This window comes from Euprymna scolopes, chromosome 25, assembly GCF_053919585.1.
Source record: "Euprymna scolopes isolate OS-2025 chromosome 25, ASM5391958v1, whole genome shotgun sequence".
Classification (NCBI taxonomy): domain Eukaryota; kingdom Metazoa; phylum Mollusca; class Cephalopoda; order Sepiida; family Sepiolidae; genus Euprymna; species Euprymna scolopes.
The window spans coordinates 54,112,690-54,128,994 of record NC_136506.1 but is presented as its reverse complement, the minus strand read 5'-3'; the positions used below and the strand labels follow the sequence as shown (position 1 = coordinate 54,128,994).

The 16,305-nt window shown below is 34.1% G+C and overlaps 1 protein-coding gene across 1 annotated transcript in view; it reads left to right on the top strand.

Moving 5' to 3' along the window:
• The window catches only part of LOC145247254 (uncharacterized), a 73,148-nt gene that overhangs the window by 104 nt on the left and 56,739 nt on the right, over window positions 1-16,305 (top strand). Inside the window, exons 1-2 of the mRNA XM_080108867.1 lie at window positions 1-103; window positions 13,808-13,997. The exon at window positions 1-103 is cut by the window's left edge and continues 104 nt beyond it. Of these exons, the coding sequence (XP_079964993.1) occupies window positions 87-103; window positions 13,808-13,997 (207 nt within the window). The 5' untranslated portion in view covers window positions 1-86. The remainder of the gene's footprint in view (window positions 104-13,807; window positions 13,998-16,305) is intronic.

The window sequence follows — 16,305 nt, the reverse complement described above, 5'->3', positions numbered from 1 at the left end:
TTTAGTTATTTTTTAAATTAAAAGAAAAAAAAATTGTTCTGGACACCTGGGTTCGTTATCAGCTTTCCACATCATTTTCACCAAAAATGTGGCAATCAAAACGGTAAATAACAATATTTTATTTATTTATTATATATATTCTAAAATTTTATATTCTTCTAAAAGAATTCTTCAAATTTTATTTCGAAAACGACTTTAACAAAGTTCACTATCACAGGCGACTTTTTTGCTTTCATTTGGCTTCTGACTAATACACCAATTTAAATCAGGATTTTTTCTTATTAGTGAGTGAACTGTTGTTCTTGGAAATTGGTGATAGATGTAGATAGGTTTCATGAAAAGTGCCTCCACGTGGGATGATAGGTTCAAACTGATATGTTCAAGGTGTTTTCTTGCTTGAAATGTTTGTTTTTTTTAGATGCAATTGTGATTTTAATTATTAATTGTTTTTTCATTAACCAGTTTTTATTGATAGAAATGATGAAACAATTTATTATAAAAACCTGATGAGAAATAAATGTTAACTCATTGAACTATTTTAGATGTGTGAAACCTATTTAATTATTAATATCATTTAAAATATGCACTTTGAAAATCACTTATTTTACGTTTTAAGAAACAAAATGTATAGTTGAACAAAAATTGTTAAATTAAAATTAATATTTAAAGTGTAATGAATAAATACGGGAAAGGTAGAAAATGTTTTTTCTTTAAGGAGAAATATCTTGTTGCGTAATTATGAAATGTTTATTGAAGTTAAAAATTCATTTGACTGAATTGAAGTTAATATTCGCCTGAAAATACAATTTTATTTAACACTTTTTTCATAAAAATTGCTTATTTACTGTGTTTTTATTTTTGCATGATAAAATTGTTTCACTTCAAGATTTTACCAATTTTTGATTCTTTGTAAGTTTCCGAATGAATACTAGCCATATTTTGTAATAAAAGTGTGAATGACTTTGTTTTTTCATTACAGCAAACCTAGTATAAAAAAAACATTAATGTACATCAAATTTGATTGCAATGAAAATGGTGGCATCTTTTTGTCCATTGTTACATATTGAATTCTGGCTAGATCCTTCTGTTCTCATTTTTAAAGGGTTTCCACTACATGTTTGCTAAGTGATAAAGTTGTGATTTCTTCAAACATAATCTCAACCGAAGGTCCATCTATTCGAGTAATCTTACTTGAATGTTAATATAATCTAGGAATATCATCTGAATGTCTATATATTCTCGTAATCTGATTTAAATGTTCATCTATTTTAGTAATTTTATCTGCAGTTTTATATTTTACATGTATTAATTAATATTATTTATATATAATTTTATTATATATATTATGTATATATATATAATATTATTATATATACAATATATATATATACTTTCCATAAAAGGGAGTCTTTAAAAAAAACGTCTTGCCTTTAGACCTATAGTAAAAATAACCGTCATGCCCACTTTCACCAGACCATACTGTGTCCTTTCTTCCTACAAAAAAAATAATAATAAAAAAAAAATAATAATAATGTAGTAATCTCACCTGAATGGATGAATGTTCTGTTTGTAAGGAAAGAAAAGGAAAGGAAAGTGTGTGTGTGTGTGTGTGTGTGTGTGTGTGTGTGTGTGTGTGTGTGTGTGTGTGTGTTTATTTGTTTTTTTTTGTTTTTGTTTTTTTTTACATTATTTATTCCAGAGCCAAAATAGTCCAGGAAGGGTTTAGTTGCATTTAGGGGTTCGAAAAAAAAACAAAAACAAAAAAAACAGTGGATGATTAAGCTCACTGTTTGGTCTCTTGGCCAGAAAAGAGAAAGAAACTAGTTAGCATTCCCTTTTATCAATTTCTGTTGTATGCTCTCTGATTGGGCAAACTGGCATGGAAGAAAAATTCTTGTACTAATCAGCACAACAAGCTTAGAAAAGCTTGTTGTGCTGTCATTATTGCATGTAGTAATGCTACTAAAAATGAATATGTGAAATATATGTCTTGGCATTTCCTGAGAAGATTGAGTAAACCAAGAAACTCTTGCTAGCACCACTAAATTCTGTATTACTATTTTTATTTTTCTCATCTTGGATGTGATTCTCACAATGTTTCAGTTGGTGTAACGTCTGACCTTCAGGTACATCATATTGAACTTAGCAATCCATGAAATTTTGAACAACCCCTTATTTAATCAATGGGGATAGCTTGCTCTCATTCTGTGAACCATGAATGAGTAGAAGACTTATATCTCATACGTCACAGGTGTTCATGGCATAATAGATATAACTAATAATTAGTACTAAATGACAGTTTTCTAGAGGCTGAAGCGATACTAAAAATCTAATTACCAATTAAAACTTCTACTGGTTCATGGGTGAACAAGTGCAAGTTATCCTAATCATTAGAAATTCTGAACAGATTCCTGAGATCAATAAGATGCACCTGAAGAAGGTTGGAGGTTACACTGGCCAAAACGTTGTAACAACATTAAACATGAGAACAGTAATTTGAAAAATTAAAATAATCCAAATTATTAATTCTCACCTCAAAACTTGAAATTTTTTACTTCCTATAAAAAAGAAATTGCTAAGCATTATTTTGTTTTGGATGATGACAAGGATTTACTGTAGGTAATTAAAATTTCATCCAATTTAATTTTCAAAATATATTTTGAACAAAATAATGGATGGAAAAAAATGTAGTTTGCAACTCATCTAAACTTCTAAATAAACAACGAAAATGAAATAATACTTAAGTTAGATACTTGCGGGTTGTTCACTAAAAAAATCTAGAAAACAATGGTTTACTATATTTTTGTATGACCCTTGGCAGTTGCGTAAATCCATTATTTTCCCTTAAATGTGTACGAGTCTTAATATTTTAAAATTTAAATGTTTAAAAAGTTATTAATTCTACTAAGAATGTTTTCAGAGTGCTTCCATAAGCATCCTCTATGAAAATCCATTGTTACTGTTAAAAGCCACTGCATATCATTTAGGCGGACGTTTAGAAAATTAAATTGTTTTTTTCAAAAATTTCTTTTTATAATCTGAAAGTTAAGTATGTAATCAATGAGATGGGAAGCAATGATTAGTCAACAAGATCTGATGAGTTGTAGGGCTAAAAATTGGATGGAAAGAAATATGCGTTGTAGAACAGGCAGGGATTCTTGATTATTATTTTATTTTTTTTTGTTTACAAGGTGGTCACCACTTATCAAGGTACAGAACCCACTCGGGGATAAGGGTTATTGCGTGTATAGCATGTTAATGTTGAGATTTGATAAAATGTTTTACTTAAGGAGGCGATTCATCAGGAATTTGTTTATGTTGTACTTGAAGACATCCAAGTTGTAGTCAGGTGGGAAACAAGCAGATGGAACAGAGTTCCACAGGCATGCACTTCTAAGAAAGAAGCCTTGTTCATGGAATCTACGTTTTGGTTTTGGCACAGATAAAGAGTGGGGAAAATTTTTAACAGTGGTTACAGCTAGACGGTGTTTTTCGTGAAAGATCGGCGAAGGGGGACCAGGGATTGGAGCTCAGACGAGCGCCTGCCACGGAAGTAACGATAAAACAAAGACAGGCTCGCAACATCCTTTCTGTGGGAGAGAGGTTGCAGGGAAGAGAAAAGGGCATCCCCCACTAAGCTACGAAGTCTATTTTGTACTCTGTCAAGGTAGAATAGAGTGTTTTTAGCAGTTCCTGTCCAGATGTGGCGACAGTACTCCATCCTTGGACGTACTTTGCTTTTATATAAATAGAGAATTGTATCAGCAGTGAGATATCTTCTGGAGCGGTAGAAGGATCCTGCCATTTTTCCACCATCCTTGGCAATAGACGATGTATGTGTTCCATTTCAGGTCAGGAGTAAAGGTCAAGCCCAGAAGCTTATCAAAGCATGGAGCTTCCCCTAATTGCATTAAAAGTAACCAGCCACCTCTTCCCCCACTGTACCATGCACTCAAGATCAGAGGAGAGAGAATCAAAAAGAACTTTGTCATTTATGGCCTTTGATGTGTTGCCATAGATGGTTGTGCCATCAGCATAGATGTCAACAAATGATTTAAGTATGTGTTTTGGGAGATCATTGATATAGATCAGGAAGAGAGTTGGGCCCAGGATGGACCCCTGAGGGACTCCAGCATTAATACTGAGGGCCTCTGATTTCTGCCCATCAACTACTACTCTTATGAGCGTAGTAGATGTGCTAATGGTTATATCTCATAGGATTAGTGGATCTCTTGACAGAGGCTTCCTTTCTAGGGCAATTGCTCTTGACATATCAAAAGCCTTTGATAAAGTATGGCATAAGGGCCTACTTCACAAGATGTCCAGCTACGGTATAACTTGAAATGTTTTCTCGATCATTAAATCATTTAAGAAATGATTTAATGATCGAGAAAACATTTCAAGTTATACCGTAGCTGGACATCTTGTGAAGTAGGCCCTTATGCCATACTTTATCAAAGGCTTTTGATATGTCAAGAGCAATTGCCCTAGAAAGGAAGCCTTTGTCAAGAGATCCACTAATCCTATGAGATATAACCATTAGCACATCTACTGTAGATCTAGCAGAACAAAAACCATATTGCATGTCACTAAGAAAGTTATTTCTGCTGAGGTGGTTGACTATTTCTCTATTTAATATGAATTCCAGCAACTTACTCATGACACACAGTAGACTTATTGGTCTGTACTGAGAGGGAGATGACTTATCACGTGAATTCTTAAATATAGGGCATACTGATGAGGTTTTTCAGGGTATTGGGAAGCACTTCTCTTTAAGGCAACGCTTAAACAGTTTTGTAAGTATGGGGGCAAGTTTTGGTTGAAGCCTTTTCAGCACTATAATTGGAATGCCATCAGGGCTAGTTTTTTACTGGAATCAAGGTTCTTGATTAGCTTAGCGACCTCACACACAGATATTTGTATGTTGCCTGTTATAGGAGGAAATACAGGTAGTTGATGGCCTTCGTCGCATAGGGTAGAATTTGCTGCAAAGTTCTTGGCAAATAGTTTGGCCTTGTCTGACGCTGACGAGATGACCTCAGGTCCATTGATGATGGTTGGGATAGAACGCACGCTTCTGTTCAGGATCTTGTTTGCTTTTTGCCAAAACTGGTGGGAACCAAGCCGCTGCTCAGGTACTTTGGATTTCACGGACTGAGCATATAGTTTTCTTGCATTTTTTTATTACTCTTTTACAGTGGTTGCTGGTAGTCCTGAAAGCAGCTTTAGTCTTAGTACATCTATTACGTTGGTAGCTATGGAAAAAGTGATTTCTGTGCGTGATAGTAGCAGCACATTCATGGCTGGTTTTTAGGTTTTTGTTGGAATATTTTGGATGGTATGAATCGGTCTATGCCTACAATTAACCATTCGGTCAGGTATGATACTATAGAGGACACATCCTTTTTAAACATGGAATGTAGGGGTAGATCAGATATAAATGTACGGAAGCTATCCTAATCAGCCGTAGAATATCGATATACAGTACGGTAGAGAGGTACATCTGAAGACTTATTGCGTTTTGTTTTTATCTTAACTGATACAACCGAGTGGTCGGAAGATCCCAGAGGGGACAGAACGAAACATGAATATAGCTCAGGGGAGTTGTGAGAAAAGTGAAATACGGAAGTATTGGGTTTGTGAATAATCTGAGTGAGGTCATAGGCAATGGCGAAATCATGACAGAACCTCCCCTCATCATCTGTTGTTCGAGTGGGTCAGCCATTCCACATTGTGGACATTGAATTCACCACAAATGTGGATGTTAGCCGAAGGATGAGCAGACAGGATGTGGTCAATTTTCTCAGATATGCACTTAAAGATAGTAACTCCGCTGTTGTGGGAGCGGTAGAGGGCAAATATAAATGCGGTGGTGTAAGCAAGTGCAACCCGGAAGCACATATAAGGTAAATTAGGGTCTTCACTGGAGATATCCCTACCACATGGAAAATGATACAATAACATTATGTGCCAATCTTGTTTGTTGGAGGATATGTGATAATGGTAGATGTTGATGCGGGAAGAAAGGAACACTCAGTCACATTATCTCAAACTATGAGCCTTGTAATCAGGTGTTTGCAATAATTGAAAAAATCAAGCAAAAGATACAATTTCATGATGGAAAATTATGTAGAATTAAACAAAGATGGAATTCCACAAAACAGAAAAAGTAATTTGAGTAGTCATTTATCAACTGGACATTGGAAGTTTATGTTGTTCCCATTCACATCATCGAGATAATAAGCAGATATTGTTATGTGAAGAAAAAAAAGGATACTTGAATTAACGTTGTGTTGGGAAGAAAACTTTGCTGCAAAAAAGAGAAATGATACAATAGGTGTGTCAGAAACTGACCTCACGAATGCGTGGAAAAATATTGAATAATTCGACTCCCTGTCTTTCCAAACTTATAACTCCTTGAAAAATGTAATTTAAACCCTAATTTTTTTTTAATTAAAGGAGCAAGGAACATGGTTTGATTTAAAAAAACAAAAATAAAAAAAACGTGTTTTTTTTTTTAAAAAAATGGTTTTAAACTTTGGACTTTACAGGTAAATTTCTAAAAAAAAACACTTCTTTTTTGTTTTAAATTTGAATATATTATTTATTGATCTTTTATCTTCGATTTGTAATATATAAAAATAAAACTTTGGTGAGTAAATTAATTATTTACTTTTTAATAGACATTTCAAAATGGGGGGGGGGCGTGAATTAAAAAAAAAAACGTTTGTCTAAAATATTATATTCGGTTTATTGGAAAGAGCATAAAAGTTCACACTGACCCTGAAAATATCGTAAAAATTGAATCAATAAAAAAAATTTGGATAGATTTTTAAAGTTTAAAAATTGAAAAATACTTAAATCGTAAAATTCAATTGATTTCATTACTGTTTTTTAAAAAATAAAAAATTATATTTCTATTACTTTTTATACAACTTTAATAGTTTATTTTGGAAGTATAATCCATAAAGAAAATAAACAACCCACTTTTAAAAGAGAAATTACGAGTTTTTTATATTTTATTTGCAGTTTCGTGTTAGGGGTGTCAAAAATTCCACCAAAGTTCTGACACACCTAGTGATACAAGAGTGCCGAATTCAAATGATCAAATTATTTCCCGTTGGGTCGAGAGGAAATGTGAATAGGTTGTAAATTTATTTCAACATCACGCTTGCTCAGAATTGAAAAAATTAAAAACATTCAGGAAGAAAAAGGAAATATTAGAAAGCTTATACAAACTGGAAGGAGATCAAGTTTGGAAGGTGAAAGAAGAGAAATGAAGGAGAAGGAGGGTTGATGTTATATGCAGAGTAGTGGTAAGATGTCACAATACAATCAAAATCAGTTGTTGATTTTGATGGTGACTGGAAAGCAACCTAACACTAGCCAATATCTGACAGTAAGGTTATTCCACTTCAGAAAAGCAGTTAAGAAATAGGGGCCAAAACTGAAAAGTGGTTCTTTATAATAATGGTGTAATATTGGATCCAGTAGCGAAGCTGTCGGTTGCAAATCACAAAAAGATTGCTAATCAAATATAAAATAAGATTAAAAACTTGTATTGCACAATTTTGAAAAAGTTATATTTGATTTTTATCACTGAGAATTAAATCGAAGGAGGTAATTTTTTTTTTCAATTCTATGATGTTTAGCTAGTGATAGCTATGTGTACTACTTAAAGCATTATTAAAGACAAAAATTTGAAAGAAAGAAATTTTTCATGTAGAATTTACAAAGCCTGTTTAATGTACAATTTCAAAATTAAGTAAAAATTTGGGGTCAAATATTTTTGGCTTTTCATATCCAAAATTATTTTCATTGCCTGGTTGTAAAAGTACCCAATATATAGTAATTTCAAAAGTTTAAAAAAATATATGACTTGAGTGTCATCAGCTAGAATCAAAACTAAACATGTAGCTCTCTAATGTGTTATTTATTAAGATCTGAGCTAAGTTGATATGCATATCAAAATTTAACAGTTAAACGTTTGCACAAGTAGAAGTAACAGATTTAGTTGACTTATGCCTGCCAAGTTCCAATTTTTACTCTTTACAGCTATTTTTACCAACTAAAAAAATTAAATTTATTCCACAGGTTTGAATTCCCTATATATCAGGTTTCAAGTCCAAAAATTGACAGTAGTTTGTTGGAGATTGTTCTGCACACACAGAGACAATGTCACTTATATACTAGCAAGCTGCCCAGCATTATCTGGTCACGAAATAGGCTAAATATGATATTTTAATTTATGCAAATTTCATATTTATTATTATAGAGCCAATACTCTATTGATTATTATATTGTACCCAATATAAAAAAAAGTACATGACTTGGTGGATATCAGCTGGAATCAAAACCAAAACATAACTCTCCAGCCGCATTGTCACTGAGCCAATAACAGATGAATATCAAAACACTAAAAATAAACGACATTAATGTATAAATGTATATTTGCACATGCATAGAGAAACACTTTAAAATCGACTTACGGTTTCAGGTTTATCAATTTTTACCCCATTAGCAGCTATTTTTACTAGCTAAAAACCAAATCGAATTTATTCCTTCTTAAACCAGAGAAAAATCCAGGTTGTCCTTGGTCGTACACTAAAACGACTTGATATAAATGCAGGTGTGCTACAGGGGTCGATTTTGGACCTTTATTATCCTTAATATTTATAAATGACCTCCCAGATAAAATTGAGTGTGAAGATGGGTATATTTGCTGATTACACTATAATAACCATAAGAGTAAAACAACTTGTATCTTTGGTAATAAAACCCTCGAGAGAGACCTCCAGTCTGTAGTGTAATGGAGACATAAATGTTGTCAAGACTACAATTCTTTCCTTTCCTCTCAACCACTGACTCCCATGACTAATAATACGTTACCTGAAAGTTCTTCAGTCAAAATCCTTGGCTTAACATTCATAGGCAACATGAATCGGAACAAACACACAGGACATTGCAAAGTTTACTGTAAAAGAAGGTGAATCCTCTCTAGCGTGCTAGAAAATTACTCACACCTGAATGTATCCTATATCTCGACAAAGCTACTATTTGCTCATGCATCGTGTACTGTTGGCACATTTGTCACTAGTCTCTTGTTCTTAGTGTCCAAAAAAAAAAAAAAAATCTCTGCATTATCAACCAAACTCTGTTCCATTGTTAAAATGTTGCATCCCTGTGCCTGTTTTACAAATATTTTAATGGAATGTGCTCCGATGAACTCAAAGCACTTGTACTCCCCCTTGACATAAATACCCCCAATTAACACAAAAAGCAAATTCCCACCCCTATATGATAGATGTCGAAAAGTCTTTCTTGCCTCAAGATTTGGCATTCCCTCCTGATTCCCTGCCTATACTGACATACAGAAGTTTAAATGTAATGTGAACAGACATCTTGCTGCTGAACTCCCTACATAGTATCCCTGTAACCTGTTATGTCCAAGTAGCACTGTTCCTTGTTTTGAGTGAATAACAGTAAAAAATAAAACTGGGGGATATTGGCTCACAATTATTTCCTTTAAACCAGATCCAAGTTATCTCCTCATAAACATATAAACAATGAAAGAATGCGATTTCCCTTTACTAGAAATGAAATAATACATGTCCATGCCACTCCTATACAAATTAAAAAAAACTGGATTCAGTCTTTCTGGCTTGGACATGACAGACTGCCATGACCTTCAGAACTCTGATACTGTTCCCATCAGATCCCTTTTTCTGAGTGCAGCAGCAGCAGCAGCATATTCACTTGCACAGGTTTATCAATTTTTACCCCATTAGCAGCTATTTTTACTAGCTAAAAACCAAATCGAATTTATTCCTTCTTAAACCAGAGAAAAATCCAGGTTGTCCTTGGTCGTACACTAAAACGACTTGATATAAATGCAGATATCGTTATCCATTTAACTTGAAAACAAATGTACTTTTGTGTTGAAGCAATTAACATAACCATCCTTTTAGCAACTACACGCTATGCAACATACAAATATCTGTGCGTGAGGTCGCCAAGTTAATCAAGAACCTTGACACCAGTAAAGCAACCGGCCCTGACAGCATTCCAGTTATAAAAGCCAAGTACGTCCAAGGATGGAATACTGTTGCCATATCTGGGCAGGAGCTGCCAAAAACAGCCTATCATGCCTTGACAGAGTACAAAATAGACTTCGTGGCTTAGTGGGGGATGCCCTTTTCTCTACCCTGCAACCCCTCTCTCACAGAAGAGACGTTGCGAGCCTATCCTTGTTTTATCGTTATTTTCATGGCAGGTGCTCGTCTGAACTCCAATCCCTGGTCCCTCCTCGCCAATCTTTCACGAAAAACACCCGTCTAGCTGAATCCACCATGAAAAATTTCCCCCACTCTATATCTGTGCCTAAATCAAAACGTGGATTCCATGAACAAAGCTTCTTTCTTAGAACTGCACGCCTGTGGAACTCTGTTCCGTCTGCCTGCTTCCCTCCGGACTACAACTTGGATGTCTGCAAGTCTAATGTTAACAAATTCCTAATGAACCGCCCCCTTAAGTAAACACTCCATCAAATCTCCACACTAACGTAATGTACTTGCAATAACCCTTATCCCTGAGTGGCTTCCAGGCCTTGATAAGTGGTGATCACTGTGTAAAAAAAAAAAAAAAAAAAAAAAAAAGTTATAGTGCTGAAAAAGCTCCAACCAGAAATTGCCCCCATACTTACAAAACTGTTTAAGCATTGCCTTAAGGAGAAGTGCTTTCCAACACCCTGGAAAACCTCATCAGTATGCCCTGTATTTAAGAATTCGGGAGAAAAGTCATCTCCCTCTCAGTACAGACCAATAAGTCTCCTGTGTGTCATTAGTAAGTTGTTAGAATCCATATTAAATAAAGAAGTAGTCAACCACCTCAACAGAAACAACCTTCTTAGTGACATGCAATATGGTTTTCGCTCTGCAAGATCTACAGCAGATGTGCTAACGGTTATATCTCATAGGATTAGTGAATCTCCTGACAAAGGCTTCCTTTCCAGGGCAATTCCTCTTGACATATCAAAGGCCTTCGATAAGGTTTGGCATAAGGGCTTACTTCACAAGATTTCCAGCTACATTATCACTGGAAATGTTTTCTCAATCATTAAATCATTTCTCTCCAATAGGTTCATAAGAGTAGTGGTTGATGGGCAGAAATCAGAGGCCCACAGTATTAATGCTGGAGTCCCTCAGGAGTCCATCCTGGGCCCAACTCTCTTCCTGATCTACATCAATGATCTCCCAAAACACATACTTAAATCATTTGTTGACATCTATGCTGATGACACAACCATCTATGGCAACACATCAAAGGCCATAAATGACAAAGTTCTCTCTAATTCTCTCTCCTCTGATCTTGAGCGCGTGGTACAGTGGGGGAAGAGGTGGTTGGTCACTTTTAATGCATCCAAAACCAAGCTTCTATCTTTACATCATCAACGCTTTGATCCCCATCTGGCATCAATTGAAATGGATGGCTCTCGTCTCGGGGAGGCTCCATGTTTTGACAAGCTTCTGGGTTTGACCTTTACTCCTGATCTGAAATGGAACAAGTACATCAGGTCTGTTGCCAAGGATGCTGGGAAAATGGTGGGATCCTTCTACCGTTCCATAAGATATCTCACTACTGATGCAATTCTCTATCTGTATAAAAGCCAAGTACGTCCAAGGATGGAGTACTGCTGCCACATCTGGGAAGGAGCTGCTAAAAACAGCCTATCCTGCCTTGACAGAATACAAAATAGACTTCGTGGTTTAGTGAGGGATGCCCTTTTCTTTTCCCTGCAGCCTCTCTCCCACAGAAGAGACGCTGCGAGCCTGTCTTTGTTTTATCGTTTTTTCCATGGAAAGTGCTCATCTGAGCTCCAATCTCTGGTCCCCCCTCGCCAATCTTTCACGAGAAACACCCGTCTGGCTGAAACTACTGTCAATAATTTTCCCCACTCTTTATCTGTGCCTAAATCCAAATGTAGATTCCATGAGTAGAGCTTCCTTCTCAGAAGTGCACGACTGTGGAACTCTCTTCCGTTTGCCTGTTTCCCACCTGACTACAACTTGGATGTCTTCAAGTCCAACATAAACAAATTCCTGACAAACTTCCCTCTTAAGTAAGACACTCTATCAAATCTCCAATACTAATGATTACTACAATACTATCTCATTGATTACTGTACATGCAATAACCCTTATCCCTGAGTGGCCTGCGGGCCTTGATAAGTGGTGAGCCCATGTAAAAAATCAAAACAAAAAAAACTACATGTCTGAATGTATATACCATTCACTGGACAAAGCAATGAGGGTAGTAGAGCGGTAGCTCTAGATATATCTAAGGCTTTTGACAGGGTATGAGATGAAGGTCTTCTCAGGAAAATCAGATCATACGGTATCACTAGAAAAATACTTAACATGATTAAATCCTTCTTAGATAAGAGAAAAATCCAGGTTGTCCTCGATAGTCGTACATCTAAACAATATGATATAAATGATGGAGTGCCTCAAGGGTCTATCCTAGGACCTCTATTATTCCTAATATTCATAAATAACCTCCCTGACAAAATTGCCTGTGCTGATGACACCACGCTCTATAACAGACACAACAGGAAAACAAATGAACACATATCTAAAGAAATGACAGAAACATTAAAGGACGACCTCCAATCTGTAGTGGAATGGTGACAAAAATGGATGGTAACATTCAATTCTGCCAAGACTAAACTTGTTTACTTTAATAATTACAAGAAACCTTCTCTACCACCAATAACAATGGCCAATGACTCTTTATCTGAAAGTACATCTTTTAAACTCCTTGGCCTAACGTTCACAGGAAACATGAGTTGGAACAATTACATTGAGAGTATTGCCAGGACCGCTGCGAAGAAGGTAGGTTCTCTCTACCATGCTAGAAAGCTACTAACGCCCAAAAGTATCCTGTACCTCTATAAGGCCACCATTGGCCCATGTATGGAGTATTGTTGTTATATTTGGGCTGGTGCATTTGTTACTAGTATCTCGCTCCTAGACAAGGTCCAAAAGAGAATCCAATCTGATAGGTTCTGAACTGTCAAGCTTCAGCCTCTGTCCCATCGACGAAATGTTGCATCCCTCTGCCTGTTCTACAAGTACTTTATTGGTGAATGCTCTGACGAACTGCAAGCACTTGTACCCCCTCGACGTAAATACCCTCGACAAATCCGACAAGCAGCTAAATCCCACCCCTTCACAGTAGAGATCCCTAGATGCAAGAGAGCCTTTTACTCCAGTAATTTCTTCCCCAAAACCGCTAGACTTTGGAATTCCCTTCCCCAACTATACTGACATGCAGAAGTTCAAGTGTAATGTGAACCGACATCTTCCTGCCCAACTCCCTACATAGTACCCCTGTAGCTTATGTCCCTGATAGTAGCCCCCTACATCAAAGTGGCAACTGCCTTGTTTGGGGTGAAAATGTAATAAAAAAAATAAAAAAATCGTGACCATTCGAGTGAGACTGCAGTAATATGCTAAGATAATCTTTTAATTTTTTATATAAAAATTATATAAAGTTTGAATAGAATAAAAAGCATATGATGAGAGTTTCTTGCTTTAATCAGATAAAAGACATGGTATGATGAACGCAAAGAAACAGTTCTTGATTTTATATTTATGCTCCTTAAGCATAGCCACAGATACTTTTTCATTGAATATAGCAGTACAACTATAATAATCATTTTATGATGTGTTATAAAATGGCTCCGCTTTCCTAAACACAGGAAACAGGAGAAATGCACAATAAATCATAAGATTCATTTTTATTTCAGATCTTCCTGGACACAATTCCTGATTTCCCATGGTTTCCTCATCTGCTTAGCAATACATGTTCTGCTTTGTGATGGGCTGAATAATTGCCCTCATATGGAAAACTGTGAGTGTCTTGGGGCAGCTGTGAAATGTGTTAACATTGAGAGTGAAATGCCAACTGGACTTCCGAAAAATATAACAAAAATGATGGTAATGCATCTTGTTTTCATTTCTGATTTAAAAAATTATCAGAGGAATGTTACTCCTAGATATTTCAAAAAGTAACAAAGGCAAGTTACTCCGAGATGATTTCAAAAATTAACAAAGCAAAGTTACTCCTAGATGATTTACAAAATTTAACAGAGGCAAGATACTCCTAGATGATTTAAAAAATTAACAGAGGAAAGTTAATCAAAGATGATTTCAAAAATTAACAAAAAAATGTTACTTCTAGATGATTTCAATAAAAAACAAACGACAGTTACTCCTAGATGATTTCAAAAATTAACAAAGGAATGTTACTTCTAGATGATTTCAATAATTAACAAAGGAATGTTACTTCTAGATGATTTAAAAAATTACAAAGGAATGTTACTTCTAGATGATTTCAATAATTAACAAAGGAAAGTTACTTCTAGATGATTTAAAAAATTAACAAAGGAATGTTACTTCTAGATGATTTCAAAAATTTACAAAGGAATGTTACTTCTAGATGATTTCAATAATTAACAAAGGAATGCTACTTCTAGATGATTTAAAATATTAACAAAGAAAAGTTACTCCTAGATGATTTCAAAAATTATCAAAGGAATGTTACTCCTAGATGATTTCAAAACTTAACAAAGGAAATTTACTCTCAGATGATTTGAAAAATTAACAAAGGAATGTTACTTCTAGATGATTTCAACAATTAACAAAGGAAAGTTACTCCTAGATGATTTCAAACATTAGCAAAGGACTGTTACTTCTAGATGATTTCAAAAATTATCAAAGGAAAGTTACTTCTAGATGATTTCAAAAATTAACAGAAGAAAGTTACTCCTAGATGATTTCAAAACTTAACAAAGGAAATTTACTCTCAGATGATTTGAAAAATTAACAAAGGAATGTTACTTCTAGATGATTTCAACAATTAACAAAGGCATGTTACTTCTAGATGATTTCAAAAATTAACAAAGGAAAGTTACTTCTAGATGATTTCAAAAATTAACAAAGGAATGTTACTTCTAGATGATTTCAAAAATTAACAAAGGAAAGATACTTCTAGATGATTTCAAAAATTAACAAAGGAAAGTTACTTCTAGATGATTTCAAAAATTAACAAAGGAAAGTTATTTCTAGATGATTTCAAAAATTAACAAAGGAAAGATACTTCTAGATGATTTCAAAAATTAACAAAGGAAAGTTACTTCTAGATGATTTAAAAAATTAACAAAGGAATGTTACTTCTAGATGATTTCAAAAATTTACAAAGGCATGTTACTTCTAGATGATTTCAATAATTAACAGAGGAAAGTTACTTCTAGATAATTTGGAAAATTCACAAAGGAATGTTACTTCTAGATGATTTAAAAATTAACAGAGGAAAGTTACTCCTAGAATGATTTCAAAAATTAACAAAGGAAAGTTCCTTCTAGATGATTTCAAAAATTAACAAAGGAATGTTACTTCTAGATGATTTCAAAAATTAACAAAGAAAAGTTATTTTAGATGATTTAAAAAAGTAACAAAGGAATGTTACTTCTATATGATTTACAAAATTAACAAAGGAATGTTACTCCTAGATAATTTAAAAAATGAACACAGGAATGTTACTTCTAGATGATTTCCAAAATTAACAAAGGAAAGTTACTTCTAGATAATTTAAAAAATTAACAAAGTAATGTTACTCCTAGATGATTTCAAAAATTAACAAAGGAATGTTACTTCTAGATGATTTCAAAAATTAACAAAGGAAAGTAACTTCTAGATTATTTCAAAAATTAACAAAGGAATGTTACTCCTAGATGATTTCAAAAATTAACAAAGGAAAGTTACTTCTAGATGATTTAAAAAATTAACAAAGGAAAGTTACTTCTAGATGATTTCAAAAATTAACAAAGGAATGTTAGTTCTAGATGATTTCAAAAATTATCAAAGGAATGTTATTTCAAGATGATTTCTAAAATTAACAAAGGAATGTTACTCCTAGATGATTTCAAAAATTACCAAAGGAAAGTTACTTCAAGATGATTTAAAAAATTATCAAAGGAAAGTTACTTTTAGATTATTTCAAAAATTAACAGAGGAAAGTTACTTCTGGATGATTTTAAAAATTAACAGAGGAAAGTTACTTCTAGATTATTTCAAAAATTTACAGGGGAATGTTACTTGAAGATGATTTCAAAAATAAACAGAGGAATGTTACTTCTAGAAGATTTCAAAAATTAAAAAAGGAAAGTTACTTCTAGATGATTTCAAAAATTATCAAAGGAATGTTACTTCTAGATGATTTCAATAATTAACAAAGGAATGTTAC